Source organism: Bradysia coprophila, assembly GCF_014529535.1.
Source record: "Bradysia coprophila strain Holo2 chromosome X unlocalized genomic scaffold, BU_Bcop_v1 contig_173, whole genome shotgun sequence".
Taxonomy (NCBI): domain Eukaryota; kingdom Metazoa; phylum Arthropoda; class Insecta; order Diptera; family Sciaridae; genus Bradysia; species Bradysia coprophila.
In genome coordinates, this window is record NW_023503302.1 from 1,402,179 (window position 1) to 1,428,718 (window position 26,540).

At 34.5% G+C, this 26,540-nt stretch overlaps 2 protein-coding genes across 7 annotated transcripts in view; one reads left to right on the top strand and one right to left on the bottom strand.

The window, feature by feature from the left end:
* Positions 1-12,661, bottom strand: part of LOC119068022 (myelin transcription factor 1-like) — a 39,478-nt gene extending 26,817 nt beyond the window's left edge. For all 4 annotated transcript variants that reach the window (XM_037171383.1, XM_037171382.1, XM_037171384.1 and 1 more), the window contains exons 1-6: positions 11,426-12,661; positions 8,252-9,452; positions 6,955-7,027; positions 6,767-6,807; positions 635-1,880; positions 349-569 (exon numbers count right to left, since the gene is read on the bottom strand). In XM_037171383.1, coding sequence (XP_037027278.1) covers positions 349-569; positions 635-1,880; positions 6,767-6,807; positions 6,955-7,027; positions 8,252-9,401 — 2,731 coding nt within the window. In that variant the 5' untranslated portion in view covers positions 9,402-9,452; positions 11,426-12,661. The remainder of the gene's footprint in view (positions 1-348; positions 570-634; positions 1,881-6,766; positions 6,808-6,954; positions 7,028-8,251; positions 9,453-11,425) is intronic.
* An 11,131-nt stretch (positions 12,662-23,792) lies between these two features.
* Positions 23,793-25,466, top strand: LOC119068042 (calmodulin-like). Of its 3 annotated transcripts, none has more exons than XM_037171409.1 (4): positions 23,793-23,885; positions 24,696-24,992; positions 25,058-25,276; positions 25,353-25,466. In XM_037171409.1, exons 2-4 carry the CDS (start codon positions 24,797-24,799, stop codon positions 25,388-25,390), a joined length of 453 nt encoding a protein of 150 aa, XP_037027304.1. In that variant the 5' UTR covers positions 23,793-23,885; positions 24,696-24,796; the 3' UTR covers positions 25,391-25,466. The 3 variants fall into 3 exon arrangements, with proteins under 3 accessions (XP_037027304.1, XP_037027303.1, XP_037027302.1); XM_037171408.1 differs by having other exon boundaries at positions 23,812-23,885; positions 24,581-24,992; XM_037171407.1 differs by lacking the exon at positions 23,793-23,885 and having other exon boundaries at positions 24,252-24,992.
* The last annotated feature ends 1,074 nt before the right edge of the window (positions 25,467-26,540 follow it).

Consider the following 26,540-nt stretch of genomic DNA (forward strand, 5'->3'; position numbering starts at 1 on the left):
GTCAGTAATTGCCGATGCCGATGAAGAGGCAATAAGTGAACGTACCTGATTATATTGATTCAGAATATGAAGACGAGGGCGAATGTGGAAAATAAACATCAACGTCTCGTAATAATGAAACGTGGGCGTTGCACAAAAAGAATGGGTAATGGATGTTCGCTGAGAATGCCACATAATAGGAAGAAATTAGATATGAACGTGTATTCTGGGTGCAAAAGGGTTTTCTGTGTTTTCTGGTAGAACAGAGTTTCAATTTTATTACGCAACATCATCGATTTTTAGAGTCGTGTGTTTCACACATACTACAGGAAGAGTTTCATGAAAAACTTACGAAATAATAAGACTTACCACTAGGATCTCTGTAATCCATATAATGCGACGCTCCACTATCTGGCGTTGATTCACGGCTGTAATGTGCTGGTCCCATCGATCCAAGCATACCGAATCCAAGCGGTCTAGGCGGTGCACTAAAATCGACAGGTTCAGTTTGCGGAGATCTTGGTCGACCATTCCGTTGACTTGGAGGCATAGTTTCTGAATGTCCTGAATAGCGAGGACTTGTTGTAACACTGTTTTGATCGACAGGAAAATCAATTGTTACAAAAAGGAAAATCACTGACAATAATTGCATTACCAGTGAGGTATTCTACTAACACTTAGGTCAAGTGTTTGGCCTTGAGGACTTGGCACTTGTGGACTGGCAAGATGTGGGCTAGATGGTGGACTACCAGCTATTCGTTGAATAGGAAAGTTTTGTGCATGAAATCCGTGTGGACTGGACGAAGTTACACTGGATGTTGATAAATCAATAACTGGAACCGGACCAGGTGATGACACCGTTCCTTTAAACCCCGATTGTATCGAGCCAACTTTAACTGATAAATTTATCGCAGAAAATCCCGGCGGAAGTGGCACCGATGGATCGTAATGATACATAGGCCGTGGATAAATGGGAGCTGAGTTTTCTTCTTGCTCTGCTTTCATCATTGCCTGAGCCATTTGTTGTTGTTCGTGAAGATATTTTTGCTGATTATTAATATCTTCTAATGTCGGTTGCATGTACGAATACATGTTAGCACGTTGAGGTATACACGACGGATCATATCGCTCGAAAGCTGTTGATGTTGGTATGGAAGAATCATATGACCTAGATGAGGACAATTCGTAAGAAGCCCTGTTTGACACCAGTTCACTTGGATATGAAACAGTTGGTCGTGCTATCGTATTAATTTCGCTCATTTGCTGAGAATACCGTAGTTGCTGCTCTCTTATATATTGGTCGTCTAGGCTCATATGATTGGGTAATAGTCCATTTGTTGACTCGAAAGCACTACGCGTATGCTGTGAGCTATCACTTCCTATATAGCTTCCCATTTGTGATTGTTGGATGGATAACTGTGATGGCATGCAAGGTGATTGACTTTGCGAAATATTAACATTTTGAACTGATTGACTTGTGTTCGCACATGTCGTTTTACTTTGGTGCGAATGGATGCTTTGGTCGTTATATGCATCCATTTTCTGTTGTTGAATTTGTTGTGACAATTGACTGGAAGCTGATTGGCCCGGACTTTTGGGTATAGATTTTTCTGCCTTGACAGTATATTCGCTTTTTATCGTAGGTTTATTCAAGCCGATGTGTCCTTTGCTCAGCATAGTCAGACTATTGTGAGAAGCATCATCATTTGATTTTGGGTTAGAACGTTTTTCCGGCATAGAAATATCGGCTAGCTTTTCGAGATGAATATTTTGATTCTCACGAGACACTGCAGGCGGTATTGTTGTGTTTGTGTTGTACATGTTTGGTTTGTCCAGTTGAGCATGATTTATTGGCTGGTGTTCTGGTTGTTGACTCATCGGCACCGGTTGTTGACAATTCACTAAACAAAAAAGGAATGGTCAGACTGTGGTTCGGTTCGATTTCTTTCGGAATTTCTATATATGATGCTAATCGAAAACTTTGTACATAGCAATTAATTGAGCAAAAAAGAAAGAAAGAGGAAAAAAGACAACAACAAACCTGCAGATGTGTTACATTTCGTTCGAAATGCGAATCCATTTTGGTATTTGGCCTCTCTAGCCGCAGCCTTAGATGCAGCTGCTTGGGGACAACCCGACAAACTACGATGTGTATTCCGATTTGAACTAACATGGCCTCGTCCATTACAATTTGGGGTCGGACATTTTAAAATGGTTTCATGCATCGCCAAAACTTTTTCCGATTGTTTAACAATAATTTAGATTTGATTTGGATATTTTCGAGTAGCAAATTTTTGGGTGGAATTTATTTTTTGTTCAGGGAAAGGAGAAAAGAAATAATTTTGTTGTTAATAATTTTGGTTTTTGATTTTTTGTCTAAAATTAAGTTTATATTGAGTATATTCGAATGATTTTGTTTAGGAAGAAAGTTTACAACAGTTGTACGTAAACAAAAACGATAACCAATCACTAGAAGTATAGGTGCAAAAAAGAAAATTAAAATCGTCACATGAAATCAGCAAACACGTTTACTGGATTTTTTTTTAGCCAAGATAGTTCAACCGAAAGAACCAGATTTAATGAAACTAAAAACGAACATATAAACGATTATAATAAAAACGATTGTGACACTCCCATTTCCTTCCGAATTAACGTTAAATTAGCGGGATTTTCTGTTCCTCAAAATTACTTCAAAAATTCTTATTCTGACTTTAGTATCGCTGCAACAAATTCGGAAATATTTTTTTTAAATACATTTAAACATTGAAAAGGGTAAGCTTGACCAACTTTGAAAAAATATAAAAGCTCTGCCTTCGGCCTTGTCGCGAAATGAAGTTCGCTGCACGGATTTATTTCTGTCTCCACAAGTTAATCATAGCAAAAACTAAGGTATTTGTTGACTTTTTTTTTGAAATTGTACTTTTTGGAACACGTACAGTATCCCAATAATGTAAGATTCCTTTGGTTCAGTTAATTCATAATTTTTTGAAGTCAAAAATTTCGCTCTTTCGATTGTCTTTAAAAGTAGATAAATTGGCATCAATTCACTTGAAGAAAAGTGAATACTAACCATTGGCCATTTGTGATCCGCATTTCGTTACGGACGAACGAAGTACAAGATTTTTAATTTCTGACGAAACATGAGAATTTAGTTTTCCATTTATTAAGCCACAACTAGTCCCGAATCAGAAAACATGTTGGACCAACTGTAGCTATTCACTTTTCTTTGAGTGTACGTCGCAGAAGAAATTTTTAGATAAAAATTTTAGTCTCCATAAACACATCCAATTTGAAGCAGGTAGGGAAGGCAGTATGGGATTCGTAACTCGTAGAAAGCCGTGGTTGTCGGAAGGAATTTAAAATCTGCAAAAACATTGGACGACGTTTATGGACAAGTTACGCTGATTGGCTGATTGCAGATTTGATGATAAATATGAACGAATGTTAAAAACAAATGACGAACACATGTGACTATCAAAGATTAAATCAACCATTTTAAAATTTTGGAAAGTACACTGATAGGGGTCTGGCCTCGGTGCCCTGAGTATGAAACACGCTTCAGTTGGTCCCAACGTGTCGCATAGCAGCCGGTCCACAAAAAAAGAAGTTTCTAAATAGGGCCGGTTGCCATCCATACGCATTGTGACTTAAAAAAAATCAGCTCCATAGCCTCTCACCTGTCACCAGTTAAATATTGAAATAAGACAAAACTGGTTCATACAGAATATCAAGTGGGGACCTGCGATACAGACGGTACTCGAAACAACGGAAATAACTCTGTAAACAACCGGATTGATAATAGCGACTAACCCAATAAAAAACCCAAAGGAAAAATGTCATTATTGAAAAATCTGTATCGCGAATCCTTTTCATTTCCCATCACCACTTTCATATTCTTCATTTTGTAATAAATTTTGTTGGAGAAAAGACGAACGGGAATAATGTTTGAACTTTGTCATTGAAACTTTGGTTCCCATAAAAATGCAATGATGTGATTCAGAAACGAGATCGATAGAAACCTGACAACAATTTCAAGTTTGAGCTTTTGAAAGTATTCGTTAAAAATGAATAAATTTAGATATATAACCTCGTATAAACTAATGATTGTTTATTAATCCTTTTTCTTTCAAGAAATTCTATTTTATCATTCATTTTCATTCATATTACTAGGCAACACACTTCTTGTTCGCCGATGCATAGTGCGTTAGATAGGGTTCGTTGCGCTGGGTATGATACAATGTTTAAAAAAAAATATGAAACGACCGTTGCGATTGTCGGTGCCGTAGGTCACCCTTGTGGCATGAGTACGAAGACATTTCCATTGTTGTCTTCATCTTTAGTTAAATATCAAAAGAAGACACACATTTTTTGCGTGACTCTTTTCTGTCCTACCAGGCATGTTCACTGAAAAGTATCATCAATCGATGATAAAATTCGCCATCAAACGATATCAAACCAACATCAATCGAATGTTTTATCGATAATCTATAAATATAGTATATATAAGCGAATAATCAGTCAATATTTATAAAATTATCAGTCGATTGAGAGAAATGAAACTGTGTCTTATTCTCAGAGCACCCCGAGTAAAAATAAAGTCTCAATTGAGAACGGTTTGAGCTATCTCAAAGTCTCAAATATTGGCTGAGGATTGATTCAGGATTGGTGAGATATTGGTAAAGTTTAAATTTTGAGGATTGAGGATTTGTAGCGCTGCAGACATGAAGACTTTGTGAGACATGAGTATTTTCATGAGATATTTTTTGTTAACAGTGAGGACTACGCTGAGGCTTGAGAATTTTCGTGAGATATTTCTCGTTAGACATTTGAACTAGTAGATCTAGAAATCATTTGCCTTAGATTCTAGATTCTATTAGTTCAAATGTTAAAAAAGACAAACAATAATATCTCATAGTCCTCATGTGTAACAAAAAATATCTCACAAAAGTCCTCATGTCTGTTTACAGTTCTCATGTGAAACGAAAAAGGTCTCACGAAAGGCCTCACATCTCACCATAGTCCTCGTGTGTTAGGGCTCGAAACAGATCGTTCTGACCTGATCTGAATCTGGAAAAAGGCGATCTGAAAATTTCAGATTCAGACCTAGATCTCTGGCGGCTTCATCTGATCTGATCTGAAATCTGAAAATTGGAAGCAGATTTGATCTGATCTGAAAACTGAAAATTTGAATCTGGAAATTTTCGGATCAATCTGAAACCTGAAAATCAGTATGACTAAACAAATGCTAATTTATTAGAAATTCTTGAACTACTGGGCTTTGCGAGTGCAGGGGAACTAATAAAATCAAAAATATTTCTAATAATAGTAGCAAGTTTTGGAATTTCAAATTTTATTCTTGGGACTTCAGATCATTCAGATTTCAGATCAGAACCAGATCAGATCAAAATTTTCAGATCAGATGCAGATCGGGTAAATTTCAGATCAATCTGAAAAAAATTGAGATTGATCTGATCTGTTCCGAGCCCTATCGTGTGTAACAAAAAATATCTCACAAAAGTCCTCATGTCTGATGACAGTCCTCATGTGCAAAAGCCAAAAGCCAAAAGATGTCTCGTTTATGTCTCAAAAAGCCTTCTATGTGTCACAAAAATCTCAAGGTATCACGATGTCTCACGAGTCCTCAGCGCTACAAAGGCGCTACAAAGACGCTACAAATGTCTCAATCATGTCTATATCTGTCGAAATCAGACATCTCACTCCCATATTAGAACACGTGAGGATTTGAGACATCTCAATTCGATTTTATTTTTGACTCGTGTACGGTACCGTTTACTATCTACACTCATCTCAAAATAGGTCAGTCATCCCACACTACGCACATGCGTGTAAGCAGTCAATCCGAGTGAATCATACTATGAAATATGTGGGACTAAGAAAAACAGAGAGTGGCGTGAATATTTCTAAGTATTTTGAGGTGAGTGTAACACACTATTAAAGTTACCACCAGTGAACATTTCAAAAGTTTTAGATGGTGGCCTAGTATTTCGGTCGAAAAATAACAACTCTAACAACTCAGAACTGAATACACTCAATATAAATTAATAAAGAAAACCATTTGTTTAACAATTGAAGGAAATCATTCTTTCCCCAAATATTCGTCCCCAAATGTAAATGTATAAATCAAACGATAATTAATGAAGAACACAAAAAAATGTATTAAAAATGTCAGCGATAAAAAAGTCTATGAGTTAGATCAAAATGAACTGACAATATTACATATAAAACAAAATCTACCCCGCTAATTCATTTGACAGACTTTACGATGAAATCAAATCGGGAAAGTAAGAAAAAAATAAGTTAAACACTGAAAAGGATTATAATCAAACAAATGAACATGCAAGAATACTCATTGAATACTAATTAATAAATTATAATACAATGCTTTAACGAAGACAGCATATATCTAGATGCTATAATATAATTTAGTTTTGAAGTTTTTCGTTCATGACTTCATAAAAATCTATACATCACGTCGCACAACAGCAGCTACTACGAAGTTTAAAAAAAAATTAGAGAGAGAGAACTATAGAAAGTTTATGCTTTCAGCGAGTAATTAATAATAAATAGAAATAGAAGTAAGTTGGCAAGAACTTTTGAGTGAATGTATGTACTGTACCGTACTGTTATTTAAAATAAAAGCTACTAATTAATAAGCAAAACGAATATTCTGTAGCGTAACAAACTAGCGAAACTCGAAACGACTCTACTTGGCTTTCTCATCAAGTAAAAAAGTTTCTTATTATAAAATAGTCTGATGTTTACTCACTTTCCGGAGTCATTTTGCAGCGCAAAGGACATCCCGATAAACTATATATATAAAAAGCGCAGCATAAGTGGAAATTCAATTAGCTCTGATGTAATTTAGGTCAATCAAATTTTCTCAGTATAAATATGATCCGATTTTTTTTTAGTGGAGGGGTTAAAGGGACTACGGCTCTTATTTACGAAACTTACCTGCGATGATGTGTGTACAGCCCGGTTACGTGTCCCTGTCCATTACAATTTGGTGTTGGACATTTATTTCCGTCTGTGAAAAAGATGGATAAATGGATGTGTAAATAAAGTGAAAATATTTTGTGTGTGTTTACATTGAATGAAATTCGGGGGATGAGGATAACACTACGGTATTTTCATGTTGAGATAAACAGAAAACGATATTTTCCGGATGAAATAAAAATATTGTTAGTTGGAGTGTAAGATTGAAAAATACTTCTTTTTAGAGAGGGAGAGAGATGCACCCTCACCAGTTTGGGTATCGCGTATATACAACCCTATGCACAGAACAACGACTTAATATAGCATTGAGTGAAAATCATAAAAAAACATAAGAAAAAGAAAACCAAAACGATATTTTCTTTCGTTATACAGCACAGATATACAAAATTTTAAGTAGTCAAATTTTGGTGTGAAATATTCATTCAGAAACCCTTTTTGGCATCCCGCCTGAATAACCTATTATTACACGAACGTAATGCAGCAGCAGATAGTCGGGTATAGCCGAACATAATATTCATTCCATATAGAACTAAACTCTGCACGTAACAACAGTCGTAATATTTCAACGATGAAAATTTTGTGGTTTTGATAAATGGAAAAGACAATCCCAATCCGTACGAGTTGGTGTGGTGAAATGTCTACAAAATATCTTCGCAACAATTAAAATCGTATGTTTTGACTGGTTATATAGCTTAAAATACAAATACGATGTGAAGTTATATATTTTTCGTTTTAAGGTGGTTGTGAATTCAAAAGGTGTTGTTGTGGATTTTCAACATTTTGTCAGTAATGCTTGGAAAATCTTATGGCCATAAATGTTTATGTCCCTCGTTGAGTTTGTAATGTATTTCTGTGTGAAGTTGTCTATGGCATTAAAGCAGTCAGTTAAAGAGTGTAACAGCGAGGGAAATGGTGTCTGATAAAATGATACATACTGGAACATTAAAATCTCCGAAATCATGATGAGATGCGGTGTGTATGAAATTGAAGGTAGTTAGTTAGTTAGTTAGTCAACTTGCATGTTTGTCAACAACATTTTTGGGGTAGGTAGAGTTTATTATATGGAAATGGAAATCATAAATTATGTTTAAAGGAGTCGAGACAGAAAATATAACAATGAAATTCTCTTATTATACATCTGCTTTAAGGATGTTTTATAGTTGCGACAGTACGCTTGGGATTATGACGTCAACGTTAATCAGACAATGGGTAGACTAAGCAAATCGATGTATAGATTTTTCGGCTGACTGCTCACCTTTATTGATACTACCTGGTGAAAATGGAGGAACCATACGATCATACATGAGTTTGTCATTGACTGTTGTTGATGAAACTGCACTGATGTCGGGACTGCTTGTGCTGCTGACTGCTGATACTGACACTACACCCTCTCTGGCAACATCTTCTATCACTGATGCCGCTTTCGATCCAACGCCAGCCGGTTGCAGTATTGTATAGTGTTTTGAATCTGGAGAATCGACTGGCTTTGATGTTTCCTCTTCCTTAATGTGTGATTTCAAGGCGCTTTTTCTTTTCTCGTTTTTCGTATCACTTTCACATAAATTTACTTGACCATCACTGCCGTAATTTCCATAAGAATTGTCTAATGCGTATGTGCCGGGAATATTTGGACAATTTTTTCGGTTATCACCCAATGGCTTAAATGCTGATAATTGCGAAAAAGTTGGCCTCATTGTACAATTGTAATTCACGTACATGTCACCCTTTATGTCTCTTCTATTAAAATCATCTTTAACACCTCCAATATCCATTAATTCGCCTGAGGAATCATCGACTAGTTCTGTAAAATCGTGAGGTTGATATTGAGAATTACATTTCGATGAATCTTTATGTCTTTGCTGTAGTATCGACTCGTCTTTGTCTCTCCGGAATTTCTGTAAAGTTTTTATGTCTGATCGGCACTTCATGCTAAAGTCTTTGTAAAGGTATCCGTCTTTGTACTGCACGTCTATAACGCCCTCAGCACCAGTTGTTGTCGAAATAGTCGGAGACATTTTGTGGCCATTATGTTTATCGTCAAATAAATTCTGAAACGTTGGATTTTCGTCTTGATCGCCTATCTTATACAATGAACCCCTCGAATCTGGCCAACCTCCAGATAAACTTTTCAAAGCTGCCTGCGTTTCTCGAATCAATGTTTCGTCGTCTTGTTCGTCGGAATTTTGCCGATTCATATGCGTGCGATTGGCTTGAGGCGGACCGATGTTATGTTTCTTTTGCATAAAAAAATATTTTTCATCCGACTTGTAATTTAATTCGTCATCGCGACTTGCACGTTTCTTTCTTTTAGTGATATCGTAGTCATCAGTCTTTTTTAGAAAATGTGAGTCAGCGTTGGGATCTTTCATCAATGATCGCTTGGCAACTGCCATTTTAGATGGCATAAAACTGCAGCTAAGTGTCCGCTCAATATCTGTTATGTTGAATGTGATGACCTGAAATGGCAAGTAATTACGGTTTATTGGATGCAATGATATGCAATTCACTATGTAGGGTGTTTTCTAGTCTATTAGGATAAACAGTTAAAAATAAGCTGGCTAGTGTAATATAGATCGTAAAACTGTGGCCAAAGGCCTTCTCAATTATTTACTTCACGGTTTCTCTTTGATCAGCATTTTCAATTAAAATCCTGTTATACAAAGCGCCTACAGAGCAACATAAAACCAACATATGAAAAGACAAAAGACGATACTCAAACTGAAGAAATAAAAGGTTAAAAAAGCACCAAATTGTGTACGGTTTAAAACTTTGATTTATTTAATTTGTGAGCTTTGGATGTTTTAAATTAATTTATCTTGTCGGCAGGTAGTGAAAAAATTTCTGTCCCTAAAGGGAAAACCTTTTTTGCACTCTTAATAGATTTGGAGCGAAATGAACTTTCGTAATTCAAGTTGTGACGGTACATCTGACAATCACAGTATATTAACACATTTTTAAATTTCGTTTACAAATAAATAATAATGGGGAAACGTTGGTAGGACCGTGACGCAAGTTTGTCCTTGTTTTCTGTGTCAAAATCCACATCATCAATCTCTTCTTAGTGAAAACCAACAGATATTAAAATTGAAATTATGAATCGAAATACGATGGATTGTGACATTCATTTCTGTTAGAAAAATTAGTATTTAATGTTTTAATGAAATGAACTGGACGTTAAAGAGAGCAAAATAGTGCGTGAAAAGTAATTCAGGAAGTCGATGCTAAATTTGACAATGGTGACATCTTCAGCAATGATAATTTTCTTGTGATTTTCGTTATTGACAAAAAGATAGTTGAACTCGAAATAATTTTGTCTTAAAATATATATATGTTTAACGTAATGAAGTGAAAGAGTTGAGTGTTGAAAATCTATGGACGACTAGGAAATCTACAGGAAAATGTTTCCATTTGGTCCAATATTCCTGTCAGAATTTTAACATGCAACACATTCATTGAGGTGCCGTCGAATACAACTAAGATTGGGGGTCACGATTTTCACGCAGCCAGACGAAAACGCTAAATTGCTTTGGTAGTAGAAAATTTTCTGACGTAGCCGGTATTTAATATAGTTCTGACCCGGACAGTTTCGAATTAGATGCATTTTCTCGGAAGTATTATTATTATGCAAAGCGTTTGATTTAGTAAAAGAATCAATTTTCAACCTCAACATATTTCAAGGTCTAAAACAAGAGTTCGGTAAAGATGGATGGGACTCAACGGATTAAAACAGTCTCTTTCGTATTAGTCTCGACATTTTTTGTTGTTGAGTAAACTGTAGCGATACGCGGCGAATCATTTTTTTCGTCCCATTTTTAACGGTTTATAATCTACTTTTAACCTTTTAGAACCAGCACTACTGTTACAGCATAGGTATGATTATTAAATCTGTTACTTCTTTTGTATCGTCAAATTTTTGAAATAAAATCTTTTACTTCATTTGTTTTAGCATAGATATTGTTATATAGAAACAGCAATATGTAATGACCACCCGTTAAGGTCATTACATATTGCTGTCGTTGCTGTTGATAACAGATGGTTTGGTGATCCTAACAGGTTTATATGTTAGAATTTTTATTTCTAAAGTTTATTGTCTCAAGTATTACAGTTCTAGTCTTCTATCGAGTTACAACAAACATTTGGTAATCTTCCAACTGAATAGTAAAGAAACTTCACTTAAGTCTGCCAATTGGAATCTATCGTACCCACATTACATTTTGCTATATCAGCCAATACTTTCACCCTAATTTATTTACAGCAAAAACATACAATAAACTGCAAACGTTAGTGTTGTACACATCCGTTATGAGTTTTTTTTTGTACCGTTTCGTTTTCGGAACTGACTCAAGGTAACTAACATTCAATTAAAACAAAAATTCGAAATAAACTGCGAAGAGTAATTTTATATTTTTCAAAGTCAACATTAACTTACCCAGTCATGTTTCCGTCAGCTGTACTCATTCCTGTCGTGATACACATTATTTATTTCACATTCGACAGAGAGAACCAACAAAAAAAAATTCACTGAAATTATCTTAGAACAAAAATGTAGTTGAGTAATTTTCCTTCTTTTTCTACCGTATTATTGTATGTTAAATCGAAGTAAATTTCGTATCTAAATTAGCATTGACACTCGATATACGTGACAACACGCGATGCGGTTTTCATACTTTCTATGGTTTTTTTTTTAAGATAAACCCACGTTTGTTACTCATTTATTGCATGTTTTACTTAATCTGTGATCCGGATCTGTTATGTTCAGTATATTATGAAGTTGTTTTTTTTGTACGAAAAACACACATTACATTTCGTCGTTTATTATTTAGTTAATGGTAAATTTCTTTATATTTATAGGGAAGTTACTCGAAAAGAAAATAATTCGAACAATACAGGGCATAGAGGTCGGTTAATTGAATTATTTGACACTGCAGTAAAGGTCATAAACTTATATGACACACCGTAAAAACTTCATGTATACTAAATGGCGATAAGTTACAAAATCGATACAAACGGGTTGATATGATAATATTTGTGTCGAAAGAAAGTTCTATTTCACTTTCACAGTTTGAATGTAAAAAAAAAACTTTTTTTTGCCTTAATTGACTCCGGAAAAGTTTCACCCGAAAATTATGTCGGTTTAATCGAAAAGTTTCTTGGTATAAAAAAAAAAATTGACCTCTCGTCTCGACGGGTAGTCACTTGACTTATCCTATTTTCGGTAATAAAATGGAATCGTCTAATGCACATCGAATAAAACTTAAAGAAAGATCTGTCCTTCAAATGAGACTAGGCTAAAGTAAAGTTTTCCGTCTACCCAAAAGGTAAAAGTAATGAAACAAAGTTTGTTGCAAACAACAACTAACACAACTCACTGTAAACAAGAACTTAACTAACTTTATACCAACAACAACAACTAAAAAAATTAAAGACAAGAAGTAAATTTTCAAAAGTTTTCAAAACAAAGTTTCCAATATTTTGATCATCATTTTTAGTATAGGCGAGAACACACACTAAACTTTTTAGGCAAAATTTATGTTTTATGTATAAGCGCGCAAAACTTTCTTTTTATTATTTATATTCATACTTTGCTGTTGCGTCGCGCAATATTCATCCACCCCGAGTGAAACACAGAATTAAAAGTCGGTCTCTACCTGTACTACGTTCACAACAAACTGGCGAAGAGTTTTTCGGGAAAAAGTTTTATGTTCCCAACAACTTCATATAAAATACACATCGGACTGATGAGAAACTGGTGCAGACGAAATCGCTAGATTTTTTTTTACCATTTTTGGTGGAGTTTGGGCGGTCACCCCCCTGGCTGAATTGTTTAAGAAGTACAGAATAAAAAACAGTAAAAAGAGGGGTTGTTTGCACTAACACAAATGTATTGCGTCGCTTGTGTGTATGTGTTTGCGATCAGATGGTGAGCTTTTTTGTGGCGCGCATGCATCGAATTTGGTATAAATGAAAAAAGGTTGATGCTCTGTCTGATGTGCCCCCGCCTATGTTTTCAGTATTCTGTTTGCATTCAAGACATCCACATGTTAATGAAGTTGCTTTAAATTTATTGAATTAGGTGAATTATTTATCGTAATCATACGAAATATGTACCGTTGGTTGGTGTCTATAAACTTTATTCGTTTTTCATTTATTCTCTTTTGGTCTAAGAAGTGGTGCATTGTTTACATTTATTTAAATTCCATTAGTTTCTGCTAGAGAATATTTTCATTCGTTAGATACGTATACCAAACGTACATATGTCATGCGGTTGTAATAGAATTTTACACATACTATATGCGCTTAAAACTTCGTGTAAGGTTCCCTTGAGTGGATCAACGAATAGCAATTGTTAATTGATTTTTAAATGATTATTCCTTTATGAATTTAATCTCATTTTTCTGTTGTTTAGTAAAGACAGATTAGAACATCGGCTCAGTAGAATTCATGAATGGAAACTTTACAACTCCATTCAAAAACCAATAATAGAAAATAAATACCAAAAACCGCTTCGGGGCTAGAGTAGTGTTGATTATATTCGGTAAACAAATCAAACTGTGTAAAATTAGCAATTGGCTTTGGTTATCTCTGTCCGAAAACTGTTGAACTTATTCATTTGGATGATGAATGAATCGTTAATGAATGAAATAGATGTAGGGTTAATTTAGGGAATTAGAGTTTGATTTTATTACAACCATTGCTGTCACAGCGATTATAGCAATAGGTACTTATGTCAATAGCTGCACGAATATAGGTTTTTAAAGCCTTCAAAAGGTGAACATTTATTTATCAGCATTGGTACATTTATATCACATTTTAGCACCTAAAAAATCAAATTCAAAATCCAATTTTAAAATTCAAAACTCTAAACTCAAATCACAAATAAACGATCTCCTCCATTTCAGACTCCATAAACGCTCCCATGACTGAGGCTGCATTCCCTTTCTGGATCGCAATGCTAATCCGTTGCTAAATAAAAGACTTGGTTCTGGCTTCGTGCGTCTTCAAAGTTATAATCTTAGCAAGTTCGTCCAAAAAATTTTTTGCTTCATTGCACCAGGGACCCATTGTCTCGACGACAAACGGAACGAAATGGCAATTTTGATCCAGCAACGGCGCTTAGGTGTGCTCCTTGATTCTGACCATGTTCATTGCTGCTTTCCTAACAACTCTTGCCGTGTTCTTCAGCAGGCTGGGTTGAAAAGTGTCGGTACATAATGCATCCCAGATCAGTGTTTTTCCACGGAACTAAGCTCATGCCATCGACCCTTCTTCCATCAGTTCGAATTAAATCAGGCGGCTCTAGAGATGCTGGAGTATCCGCTGAAGCGAGGGCTCTTTTGATGATTTGATTTAATTCCGCATGTATTGGCCAACGGCGCCTTCAAAAGACGTATCATGAACTATCATCTTATGATCAACTATTTTATCGAAAAAATCGATCCCGAACAGTAGAAACTACCTGAATTCGATCAATCCGTTTTGTCATCCGTTTTGTCATCAACTTGAATCCTTCCCCAACTCTTGAACTTTTTAACTATCGTAAGAAGAAATTTAGTTTGTTATTCGTTTATCAAGATGTGTTGGCTGGGAAAACTCAACAGACACATTCAATAATCTTGCTCGTAAGTTTTAATCAAATTGCACTTATTAGTGTTTGAGTTTACGGTTTAGGATAAGAGTAAGAAAATCTATAAATTTAAAACATCTCAGCCCAGAGTTTCATATTAAAAGCAAAAGGATTTGGAAACAGAATCCGCTAGGAGAATATGTTGAAAGCTTAACGTCTGATGAAATACATTTTATGTCGTTTCCCATGCAACATCAAAATATAAGCAACTCGAACCGATTTACTGTTCATCTCTGTAATCATCACTTATTGTGAACCAGTACCAGCTGTAGTTTCGTAATTTAATACAAACAGTTTCACTGAAGCTCGACCTCGACTTAATGATTTGAAATTTCATCAATGATACATTTTTAACCATGATTCTGTCTAATGAAGTTAATATAATCAAATCAGTAGGACGTTGTGTTGCTGAGGAAAGTTAATATAGTCAATTTCTTTTTTCTTCATCTGTAATTTTTAATAGACAACGACGACAAAAACAAGCAGTGCTAAATTTTATTGCTAAATTTATGTTAAAGCCATTGAATTAACAGATTCGCCCAAAACAATTAGTGATACTTGAAACAACTGGATTGCAATTTGTATTGTGCTCTTAAGCATTGTTCATTAAGAGCATCTGGTCTTGTTATTGAAATTTTCCATACAAAAAATGTGCATTAAATTTGTCATCAAACTGCACAGTGGCGCCGCAATTTCTTTTATATTATTTCGAAATGTTGAAATGTCGATTTGAAATGATAGTTATTAAAGCTTTGTTTTGATACAAGAAGATGCCATTATGAAATAATCCTAAATTTTTAGCATCACATTTTATGCTGCAACATATGTATGACACGATCACACCTTCCTAACATACCTACATTCACTACTTTAAAGAAATTTTTAGATTTCACGACAGTAGAAATGCGTGGCTCATTAGGAAAATCGTTCATCCTAGTTTTCGGTATGTATAAGGTATAGAGGGATTCTTTTGAAAAACAGCCTACCGAAATCGGGCGTGTTTTCTAGTGAAACTTTTTATAGGTACCTAGAAAGGACGTCGACCCTAGAAGCCAAAACCACTCTCAAAAAAATTCTTCGAAGCTTTTATGGCTGGTGAAAGGTGATCGAAAGCCGAAAATTTGCACTTTTCTTACCAAAATTTCTCCGGATACACGAGCCGTACAGGGTCGTGTGGGGTGTCATTAGAACGATAATCACATGTACTATTGAGCCGAATAGAGACTCATTGGTTTTAAAATTAATCCACACTGAAATATGTGCAGTTAAATTTTTTAACAGAAAACTTGCACTTTTCTTACCAATATTTCTCTAATTACACGAGCCGTACATGGTGGTGTGGGGTATCATTTGAAATGTAATTTTATGTGCTTTTGGGCCAAATAGGGTCTTATGAGGTTTGTATGCATATGCGATGAAATATGGACACTTAAACATTTCAACTTATCATATTTCATCGTAGATGCTTTCAAACCCCCATAAGACCCTATTTGGCCCAAAAGCACATAAAATTACCTTTCAAATGATACCCCACACCACCATGTACGGCTCGTGTAACTGGAGAAATATTGGTAAGAAAAGTGCAAGTTTTCGGTTAAAAAATTTAACTGCACATATTTCAGTGTCGATGAATTTTAAACCCAATAAGTCTCTATTCGGCTCAATAGTAAATGTTATTACCTTTCTAATGACACCCCACACGACCCTGTACGGGTCGTGTATCCGGAGAAATTTTGGTAAGAAAAGTGCAAGTTTTCGGTTTTTGATCACCTTTCACCAGTCACAAAAGCTTCGAAGAATTTTTTTGAAAATGGTTTTGCGTTCTAGGGTCGAAGTCCTTTCTAGGCACATATAAAAAAGTCCACTGGAAAATGTGTCCGATTTCGGTAGGCTGTTTTTCAAAAGAATCCCTCATAATCTAACGGAAGTTTTAAGTTTTCCTGATAAACGTATCGCCCAAAACCACTTGCAGTGGAGGTGTGACGCAAGTCCTGTTATCCACTTACAAAAGAACTGATATCGGTGACGCTTACAGATTCGACACGCGAAAAGATATGTATCACAAATGGTAGCTGATGAGGAAAGTACGCGAAAGTTTTATCCACAAAAATCTTACCAGAAAAATTTTAGGAAGAAAATTATAACAAAAAAGAAAATTGCGTCAAAAAATAGTAGATAGACGACATTTTAGGAAAACCATGGAACACGTGTCGACTGAATTCTGAAACTCTATTTTGTCTTTTAAACGAACTTTTTATCTGCCATATTTTCTGGGTCCTATTGCTCAATAGCCTAAAACGCTCATAGCTCCGAAATTATAAGCTTTTATGAAAATTCCTTCAAATTTGTTTCTTAGAATTACGTCCTTGACATACCCTGAAAATTTCAGACAAATCCACCGGTAAATTCAAAAGTTTCGTTGTAACAAAGTGACAAAGGTTGGTAAAATTCATCAATTTCAAAATGTATGGAAATCCATTTCTTCATACAAATTTCTACAAGTTTTAAAGTTTAATATCTCGGCCAAATCTTAACCTTATGAGGCGTTTGATAGCTCGTTGAACTCGTATAGACGCGAGATTACGAATAAAATAAGTGGGGGGTAGTAGGAGCGGAGGAGGAAAAGTCAAAAAAGTTATTTACGGAAAAAGAAATTGTCAAATTTTTCAGTGTGAAGGGACTTGCGTCACGGCCCTTCACTAACGTAGGGCCATGATCTCTGAAAGAAAAACTTTTAAAAATCTACTACATCCTATTATGTAGGTACAGTATTGACAATCAGTTAATTTGTCCAATTTCTCTAAAAGTCTGACCCGTACATCAGCTACGAATTGGATTATCCATTAATTTGATTAATGTCCTTGCGTTGGTCGTTATACATATATGTGAAGTTGATACATTCTAAGAGCCTGAAAAATTAACTCATTCGCATCATAACCCCACAAAAGGCGAAAAGTCAATTATTTTTGTGTTTACGTAATATTTCTTAATCAAATCAAATGTATTTTCCAATTAAGTTCACTTCATTTGACAAGAAAAATATTGCTATTTTTTTCAAGCATAGATATGAAATAAAATAAAGTTCATAAGTATAATGCGGGGTAAATAATACTGGAGATGTGTGAGAGAGAGTAAAATTGTATTATACACAATCATTGAGCTATTGGACTGGCAGTCAGAGGGTTAATATTTTGTTGGGAAAATGAAAGTATAGAAATTATCGAAATCAAATATTTTCTAACAAAATTACAACAATAATATCCAATCATTTAGACTATACAGAAATTTCGTTTGCTTTCATAATGTCGTTGGTAATTATTCGATTCATTCTTCGACTAATTGAGAAGAATATTTTTGTTTTTGAAACAAATAACTTTTGCCGAAGCATTCATGCATACGATCATATAACTTTTCCACCTCCCTGACATATTCAATAATATTGTTTTCGGCCGATTATAACTTCTTTTATGTTGTTTCACTGAAATTGGTAATTATGTTAAGTGTTTTCTCAGGCAGGGGGTTTCACATACAACAAAGACCAGTTGAGAACGCAGCAGATTCTGCTTTCGACGATGTTAGCCATACGAGCCGGTACACGTAACCCATATATCCTCAATATAAACACCGCACCCACTTTTCACTAGTCATGGTTCCAAGTGTCTCGGATGCTTCTATTAGTCTAAATGAAAAGAGATATATAGATTGTATTTGTTCATAACATGCCCATATATCATTTTGACTTAAGACTTGTAATTTACCCGCTATGATTTTCGTCCATTTTCACTCGACCGCTATTTAGGAAAGCACTAGTGCGTGTAATATATTTAAGGCGTCCATATATCTAGGACTACTGCCATGTGTGTACCCTAAAATTCGACATGTTTTCTGATTGGGGAGTTGTTGTGGTTTGTAATTGATTCCCCGAAAATTTCGTTGAACTAATGAAGATCTAGATTTTTATTTTCTGAGTGGCAATGAGAATAAAAATTCTAGATTTTCATTTGCTAAACAAATTTTATGTGAAATCATTTAGAAACCACATGTCAGAAAACATGTCGAATTTCACTTTTCTCTCCATAACGTAAATTGCATCAGAAGTAAATTACAGAAGTTATAAGGCAATAAGCAAAGGCTTTGCTCCTACTCTCTTCTTCTAATTTTATTGGTTATAAGCGATACAGTAAACCCATTAGTCCACATTACGTATGGGCTTAAAATAAATATTGCCAACTTTTAGCATTTGAAGTTTATCGGTTCACAAGTGCACGACTTAATAATAAATTAAATCGACACTAAATGAGGTAATTTCAATTGTTTTTAATTAGGCTTTCTGTATACTTGTTCGTTCTAGTACTGTAATTCTCACCACAATTTTCGAAGGAAAAAAATCCAAAAACAAATAAATTCAAAATAATTTGAAAGTGAAAAATGAATGCAAACAACCGCGTAATTCATTATTTTTTATTTATTTAAACATCTCGTATCGTTTACAGAAGGGGAGAACGGTAATTCGCATAAATCGCGGAAAATTTAACTCAAAACATATGAGGCGAACATTGTGTGAGATTGAAAGCATACGCGATTTCGTGTGATTGATTGATCGATTGATAAGATTGTTTTTATAAATTTTTTATTTGAACACAAGGGTACAGCAAATAGATTTATTTGCGAAGTGACGCTTTACAGAATACATAAATTGAGCAAGATAAGACGCATTTATTATTTCCGACTAAAATTCATGTTAAACCAGTTCGGAGCTTTCTTTTATCTATGTTAGAGACAATTGGCTGTAAAATGAAACACTTTTGTCTTAATTGAAGAGACTTTTGTCTTAATACAAACATTTCTTGCATTCTGTTTCTCGTAACTATCAGTCAGGATTGGTTTATAAGGTTTATTAAACTCTATAAATAACAAGCGTAGCGACGCCTATAGAATAAATCTGTTACTTCTTTTATTTTAAGCATCACGTAATGTTTGATACCAAATCTTGTACTTCTTTAGTTTTACGATTTGTTTTCCTATATAAGACAGCCCCAGCTAGAGATCAACATTCATTGTGGAAGTCGTTCTGTCAATAACAGATCGTCAGACCATTTCCGATCATAAGTCTTGCGCTCTGATGTTGTCTACTGGGATCAGCAAAGATTGTACATTGCTACGAATTGCTTACTAAATTACAGTTCGAGAAAAATTTGAAGTCACCTATTAAACGTTTATTATTCTACTTGTTCCATATACCATACACTCCCTCGTTCTTAATCCTACATTTTTAGACCCGTACGAAATACTGGGGTCTTATAGGTTTACGCATACGTTTGTAACACGTCGAATTGGACTCCCTGAGTAAGGGGAAACCTATTGTGGTTGTCTGTAGATGCCAAATCAGCGAAAAGAAAAATGTCCGTCCGTCCGTCTGTCGAGTAAATTTTGACCGAATTTCATGAATTTTTTTTTGTTTGAAAGATACTAACGAATGTAAAGCGTCGGTACTATGGCTGCCGGCGGCCATATTGGATTTTATTAAAGGTGATGTATCTTGGGAAAAATGGTACTTAGAGAGTTTCTGTTAACATAGCAATTTATAATTGGTTAGTTGGTTAATTGGTTAATTGGTTATAATTGGTAAATGGTTATGTGTGTGAGGTGTTTCAGATATTCCGTTTATAGACATCTATATATATCTATATTGAGCTTTTTACACACATATATAATAGCATATTCATCTGTGAAATGTTTATTTATAGGAAAATATAGCGGTATATAGCTGTTTAAATAGGAATTTATGAAAGTTGACGTCGTACGGGGCTGTCTATATTGCCTCCGGCAATTTATTTGTATATGATAACAAGGCAAAGAGTGGATAATGTAAGTGATTTTAAAGGGCGAATAGCTTTTCAGTAGAGAAGAGAATGAAGTAAGAGAAATAAAGAGTTTCACATTAAAGGCTTTTGATACGAATAGGTGTTTCGTACGGGTCAGCGTTAGCTATGTTTATTTGTAAATTACCTCCGCTTTTACGTTGTGACCTATTAAGTAACATAGATACATTTTTGATTTGGCTTCAGCTGGTCCTTTGCTTTGTTTCTATGCATCAATGTGCAGGCGTGTGCTCTAACTCAATTGTTCATGTAGAGATATCATATAAACTTAATATTGAATCTCACTGTATACTCACATACACATATACGATTAATTTACCTATTACAAACTCATGTCACTTACAGATGCTTTATAAAAAAAATCAATAGTTTCAATTTGTCACATCTGCATTTTTTAAATTGAATTTACAACCGAATTGCAATACAATTATCAGCCGGAGACGCTGGTTGCATAGCTAAAATGTTTACGTTACCATAAAAGGGCTCTTTCATGTACAAATAATTATTAATTCCAAATTTTGACATAAAGTCAACTAAAACACATTTATTAGGTTACCCCCCAGAAAGTTCATCTCTTACAAAACCCTATTCTTGTCAAAAGTTTGAAATACTTTACAAATTAGCTCACCCTTTGCGGTCTTCAGAAAAGGATTAGACATATTTTCCCTGAGTCCCTGCAGTCTTCATATATTTAATTCTACATCCAGTTTATATACTAGTTAGTGCATGCTATTCAAAAATATACTAACAACTACACATTTATTATAGACAAAAACCGCAAAAACCAACCCACACTCGAAATTCAAAAGTGTTCGGCCAAAAGGAAATGTTTCTTGGGTAAAATTCTATTAAGCTCTTTTGACAATAATTCATATTTCATGTATTATAGAAGACATAGTTATACACAGCTACGTTCTCTTAACATTCTGTTCGGAAAGATATTCAACCATTTACTTCATATTTGTGGAAAGACACTTATTTCCAAATCCGAACGAAACTGGAGAAACATGAAAATGATTATAACTCGAATGTAATTCAATTTTAATATCTTAGTTAGAAGATTTGTGTTAAACGTAAAGGTTAGATGTAATTTGCAAACTTCAATATCTTGCATTGTTGGACGTTGGTGCCAAGTCAGAGATTCTTGTCATATCATACAATTGAATCGTTCAAAAATGATTTTCAATTATTTCAGCAACGCTAGCTTAACTAATACTTAATTATTGGTTCCCACATAATTCGCCTAAAACAATTACGTTTTCGGGTAGGCCAAAAAACTTTTTTCTTTTCTTTCCTACTCAGACACATTAAAAACAAAGTTTTCTGAAAATTCTGTAAACTTTTTTCAAACACACTGCTCTGAAATAAGTTTAGTATCTAACTAACCCATTTATGCTTGCAAGTTGTTTTACTTCAACCAGCTTTACTTAGCATCTATCTATAGGTTTAGATATGCAGTCAAACTTTGTACATGAAAAACTTTTCTATTTTAATCTGTTCAAGGTCAGTACTTTCTTGATAATTCTTCACTTTGTTTGAGGAACAAAATTAAAATCGATAAGCAGTTAATTTATGTAAATTATAATTTTTGGCACTTTCGTATAGACATTGCTGACATTGAAAACTTCGGTGATGGAAGACTTTAAGTTCATTCAAAAATTTTTTTTAAATAAATTGATCGCAAGATATTTTGAAGGTTAAACTCTTTAAAATATTGTTTAGAAGTTTTGCTTTAATGTGGTTGCTATTATACCGATGTGTTCAATTATAGCTTCGATAGTCGTATTGGTTCATGAACTATTCAGAAGTAAAGAATATTGTAAGTTAATAAAAAAAATACTTGTGAATCGACGTTACAGTGTTAACTTACATAAGAAAATGGGTATATCGTATTTATGTCAGTCTATCTCAAAATATTACGTAAATACGAAATACCCATGAACGTACGTTTTCTCATGCAATCCATGTCATGAATGTGAACTTACGATTACATAGAATAATTATAACTATGAATTGGCTAGCACGCCTTTCATGCCTCTATGAGGTCGGAAGGTTTATCCACAAGCATGTTGTTAGTGATTATAGACATCGTTTAGCGGTAGGTATTACAACGGGCAACTGAGAAAAATGGCGTCCGATCTTAAAAACTCTTAAAAGCCATGAGCAAGGCAAATACAGACTTCATAATCATGTGTTCCAAACTCTCGCGCCAAAGGTTATAAGCCAGAGCACGGGTGCCCATATAGAAGCAGTTTGACTGGTAGTACAAAACAGCAATTTGTTGTTGAAATTAACAAAATGTAAACATGTTGATCGAGAGCAGTTAAACTTTTTGTGATTTAAGCAAGAACAGCAATGCATTCTATCTGAAAACTAAAGTTTTCCGAAGACTATATTTACTGTCGACATTCGTTCCAACGTGCCTAAAGCAACTGTGATTCCATTATATAAATACACAAAATTAATTAAATAAAATTACAAAAATCTCCTTCGCGTTCAGACGTGTCAATAAACTTCAACGATTTATTGCTCCAACGTTCATTCGGTATATAAGTCTGAAACCTTTCAACATCCGAATAGTCATCCCATCTTACTAAAAGTACAATTTTTTTTTCGTTCTTTTTTGCAAAAAAAATAAGAAAAAATCAAGCAACAATGTAGACACGAGAAAATCGATGTGATAGGTGAAATATAACTGCTGGGCGGTACAACATAGCTAAGTTCGTGTTGTCGGATTGGATAACCTAGAGAAGTATAGTAGAGAATAAAAAAATAAATAAATTACTGTATAGATGGAAAATTCTGATATATTCAATTATTGGTATATAATGAGTGAGTGCGTTGCTATAGAGCTTGATTTGTGTTTACCTAAAAGTTTTTTTTTACGAAACTTTATTGAAAATTTTGACCTTTATAGATGTGAAATATTAATTTTCGGAAGCTTTCCTAAAGTGTATGAGTATTTAATCTCTTCCTGTATTAATCTGAATAGATCTGATCTGCGAAAAAAATTCTCGATATTGGTTGTATTGTACCGAATAATGTCTGTAAATACGACGAAGAACTACATCACAAAAATTTGAACGAATTTTATTTATAACAGAAATGAACGGCAATGCCTACCACGCACAGGCGCTATACATGCGAGTAGTATGCGCACGAACTGCGCATAAGCACTGTGCGCAAGACGATATTATTAAAGTTAAAAACAAAATGTATTTAAGACTTTTTGCTGTGCGCAAAGATTCAAAATATTTTGATGCTAAAAGTCTAGTCAGTTATAGCGTTTGAACGCTAGTAGTAGCTAGTGAAACAAACTTTATTCTCTAGTAGTGTTGGAATGATGTTCATTTTGTCATTACATTTATTTTGTTTGTTTATCGGTATTGCTGAAGTATCATTTTTGTTAACCCAATACTTTGAGAGAAATTGCATATGAAGAACCTGAGAAATTGCCAATGGAATTACACGTATCCTAACAGAAAATCTCGTTGGTTCGAAATAAATATTTCATATTTCGATATCGAAATGATTGCCTTTTTCGCACTACATAAAGGATTTTTTAACGCATTATTGCGTTGTCAATAGCTATTTTCCTAACTGGGCTGGTTTAGCGCATAAGACGTGAGATTAGTAACATGAGTTTGATGTATGTTTTGACATCAAAGTACGAAAATATGTTTCACATCTAGTACTTAAAACAATACAATTTCGACACATTAGTTATTTACACACACTGATTGTTCTCGCACGATCTGGATGGAAAAACAAACCCTTTCGGTTACTAGTATCGAAAATAGCTAAAATTATGCATCCGAGTAGTGCGTGTACAGCGTCACCATTTCGATTACAAATCAAATCAACTATTTCAACTAAGTTCAAAATCTGAAGATAATCTCGATAGCCATTAAAAGAAAACAATAAAAAGTGCTAAACGGTGGATATAGTTATACATAAGTGTACGTGATGAATGAAATTCATGTGTGAATTGACCTGTGCCGGGGAACTGAAGAGCACTTTTGGCAACCTTTTCGCAAGATCGAGCGAAATCAAAATTCTCTTTCGAATAAAATAATAGCCGGTTTCATCGCATACGAACGATCCGAATATATATTCTTAAACCCATCGAAATTGAAATGAATATAGAAATTACACAGTATAAGAAGAAGTCTTGATGTCTTTTTATAACATAGCTGCAGTCGTGTGATAGAAACGTTGAGTATTAATTATTGTTTTGTATTATTTTTAAAATAAATACTAAGTCAGTGAAAAGTGAAAGTGAAATAAAAAGAAAATGGCAGACACGTTAGGTGAGGAGCAAATTGCTCAATATTTCATGACATTTGTGCAATTCGATATTAACGACGACGGCACCATCAAAACAAAAGAGCTGGGCACTGTAATGAGGTCTCTGGGTCAAAATCCTACGGAGGCCGAACTGCAAGACATGATCAACGAAGTGGACGCCGACGGCAGCGGCGTCATCAAATGTAAACCGCTTTTGTTTTTATTATGATTATGTTCGTCGATTTATGCCGAAATGAATTTTTATCAGTTCCGGAATTTTTAACGATGATGGCGCGAAAAATCGCTGACATCGACAGTGAGGAGGAGATACGTGAAGCGTTTCGAGTGTTCGACAAAGATGGCAACGGACACATTTCGGCGCCGGAGCTGCGGCATGTGATGGGCAATCTAGGCGAAAAATTAACCGACGAAGAGATCGATGAATTGATCCGTGATGCTGACATTGATGGTGATGGACAGATTAATTGTATGTATATCGAATGGAAAAGTGTGTTTTTGATCGGGTCAGCAGAATTTTGATTTTCCAAATTTGCTTTTTTCAGATGAAGAGTTTGTGTGCATGATGACTTCTTCGAAATAGAACTTATCTTATCCTTTGTTGACAAAATAAATAAATTTTAGAAAAGTAAAATTCGCCCACACGAATCATAAAAAAATGTTTTTTTTTACAATGTGAACGGCTCGCGCTTTATCAGATAAGAAGTTGAAAAACTATGGTAGCTATACGATTAAATGTGGATAAATGTGCCGGCTTATTCATATACAAACCGTAACTAATTTAGCTGGTGTTTATCTTCGGTAAATGAGAGCACAGTTTTTTTATAGTTCAGTGTGACGAACATTCGTAGAACAATTCGGACAAAATTTGAATTTATTGTAAAAGTCAAAGGCCAACGGAATTTGTATTTTGGTTTTGATTACAGAGTAGAGAAAGAGAAATTTTGGCAAACTATCAAGCCGCCAAGAATTCACTCTATATTTGTGCTCAATTACAGAAAAATCGTTACGAGCTGTGTGAGACACATCAGAAAAATTATGTTTTAGTTTTTGAACAATTAGTCTTTTTTCTTCTATTTTATACCTACAGTTAAAACATTAGAACAGAATTTATTTTTAGTAATTTCATGTGTCTGAAATATAGTTATTTTTACGTCCGGTAGTAGTCAGTCACAAGAAACGTTTTATGTTTGTTTAACAGCTGGTTTTAACTGATCGGTCTCTGAAACATTGTTTGTATTTATTCGTTTCCACATAAGCGCGTGTCACAATAGCTATTTTCACACTACAATAATGCGTTTCCACAAAAAAACTCAAAAAATCGAAATTTTGTTATTTAACGCACTAGTTATGAGATTGCCAACTAGAACATCATAATGTGCATAAAACACCATTCCGTTATGTGCGTGCAATGAATAAAAATTTTGAAGAAAACAAATCGCACAGTGGACATTAGTGTTTAGATGTAAATTGATGACTTTTTTTTCATGAGGGTATCAAATGAAGGAAATTTCAGAGAAGCCCGCTGTAACATAAATCAAAGTAAAACTTTGAATTTTCACGTTTGTTTTTTTTATCAAAACTGACTAAAACCAATATTCTTTTGATTAAAAAAAACGAAAAATTCCAAACCCACAAGAAAAATGAGTATCAAAGCAAATCTACCTACGACAAAATAAAATTTTGTGTACATTTTCTCAAGCCATAACGAATTATAAACAATAACAAACATC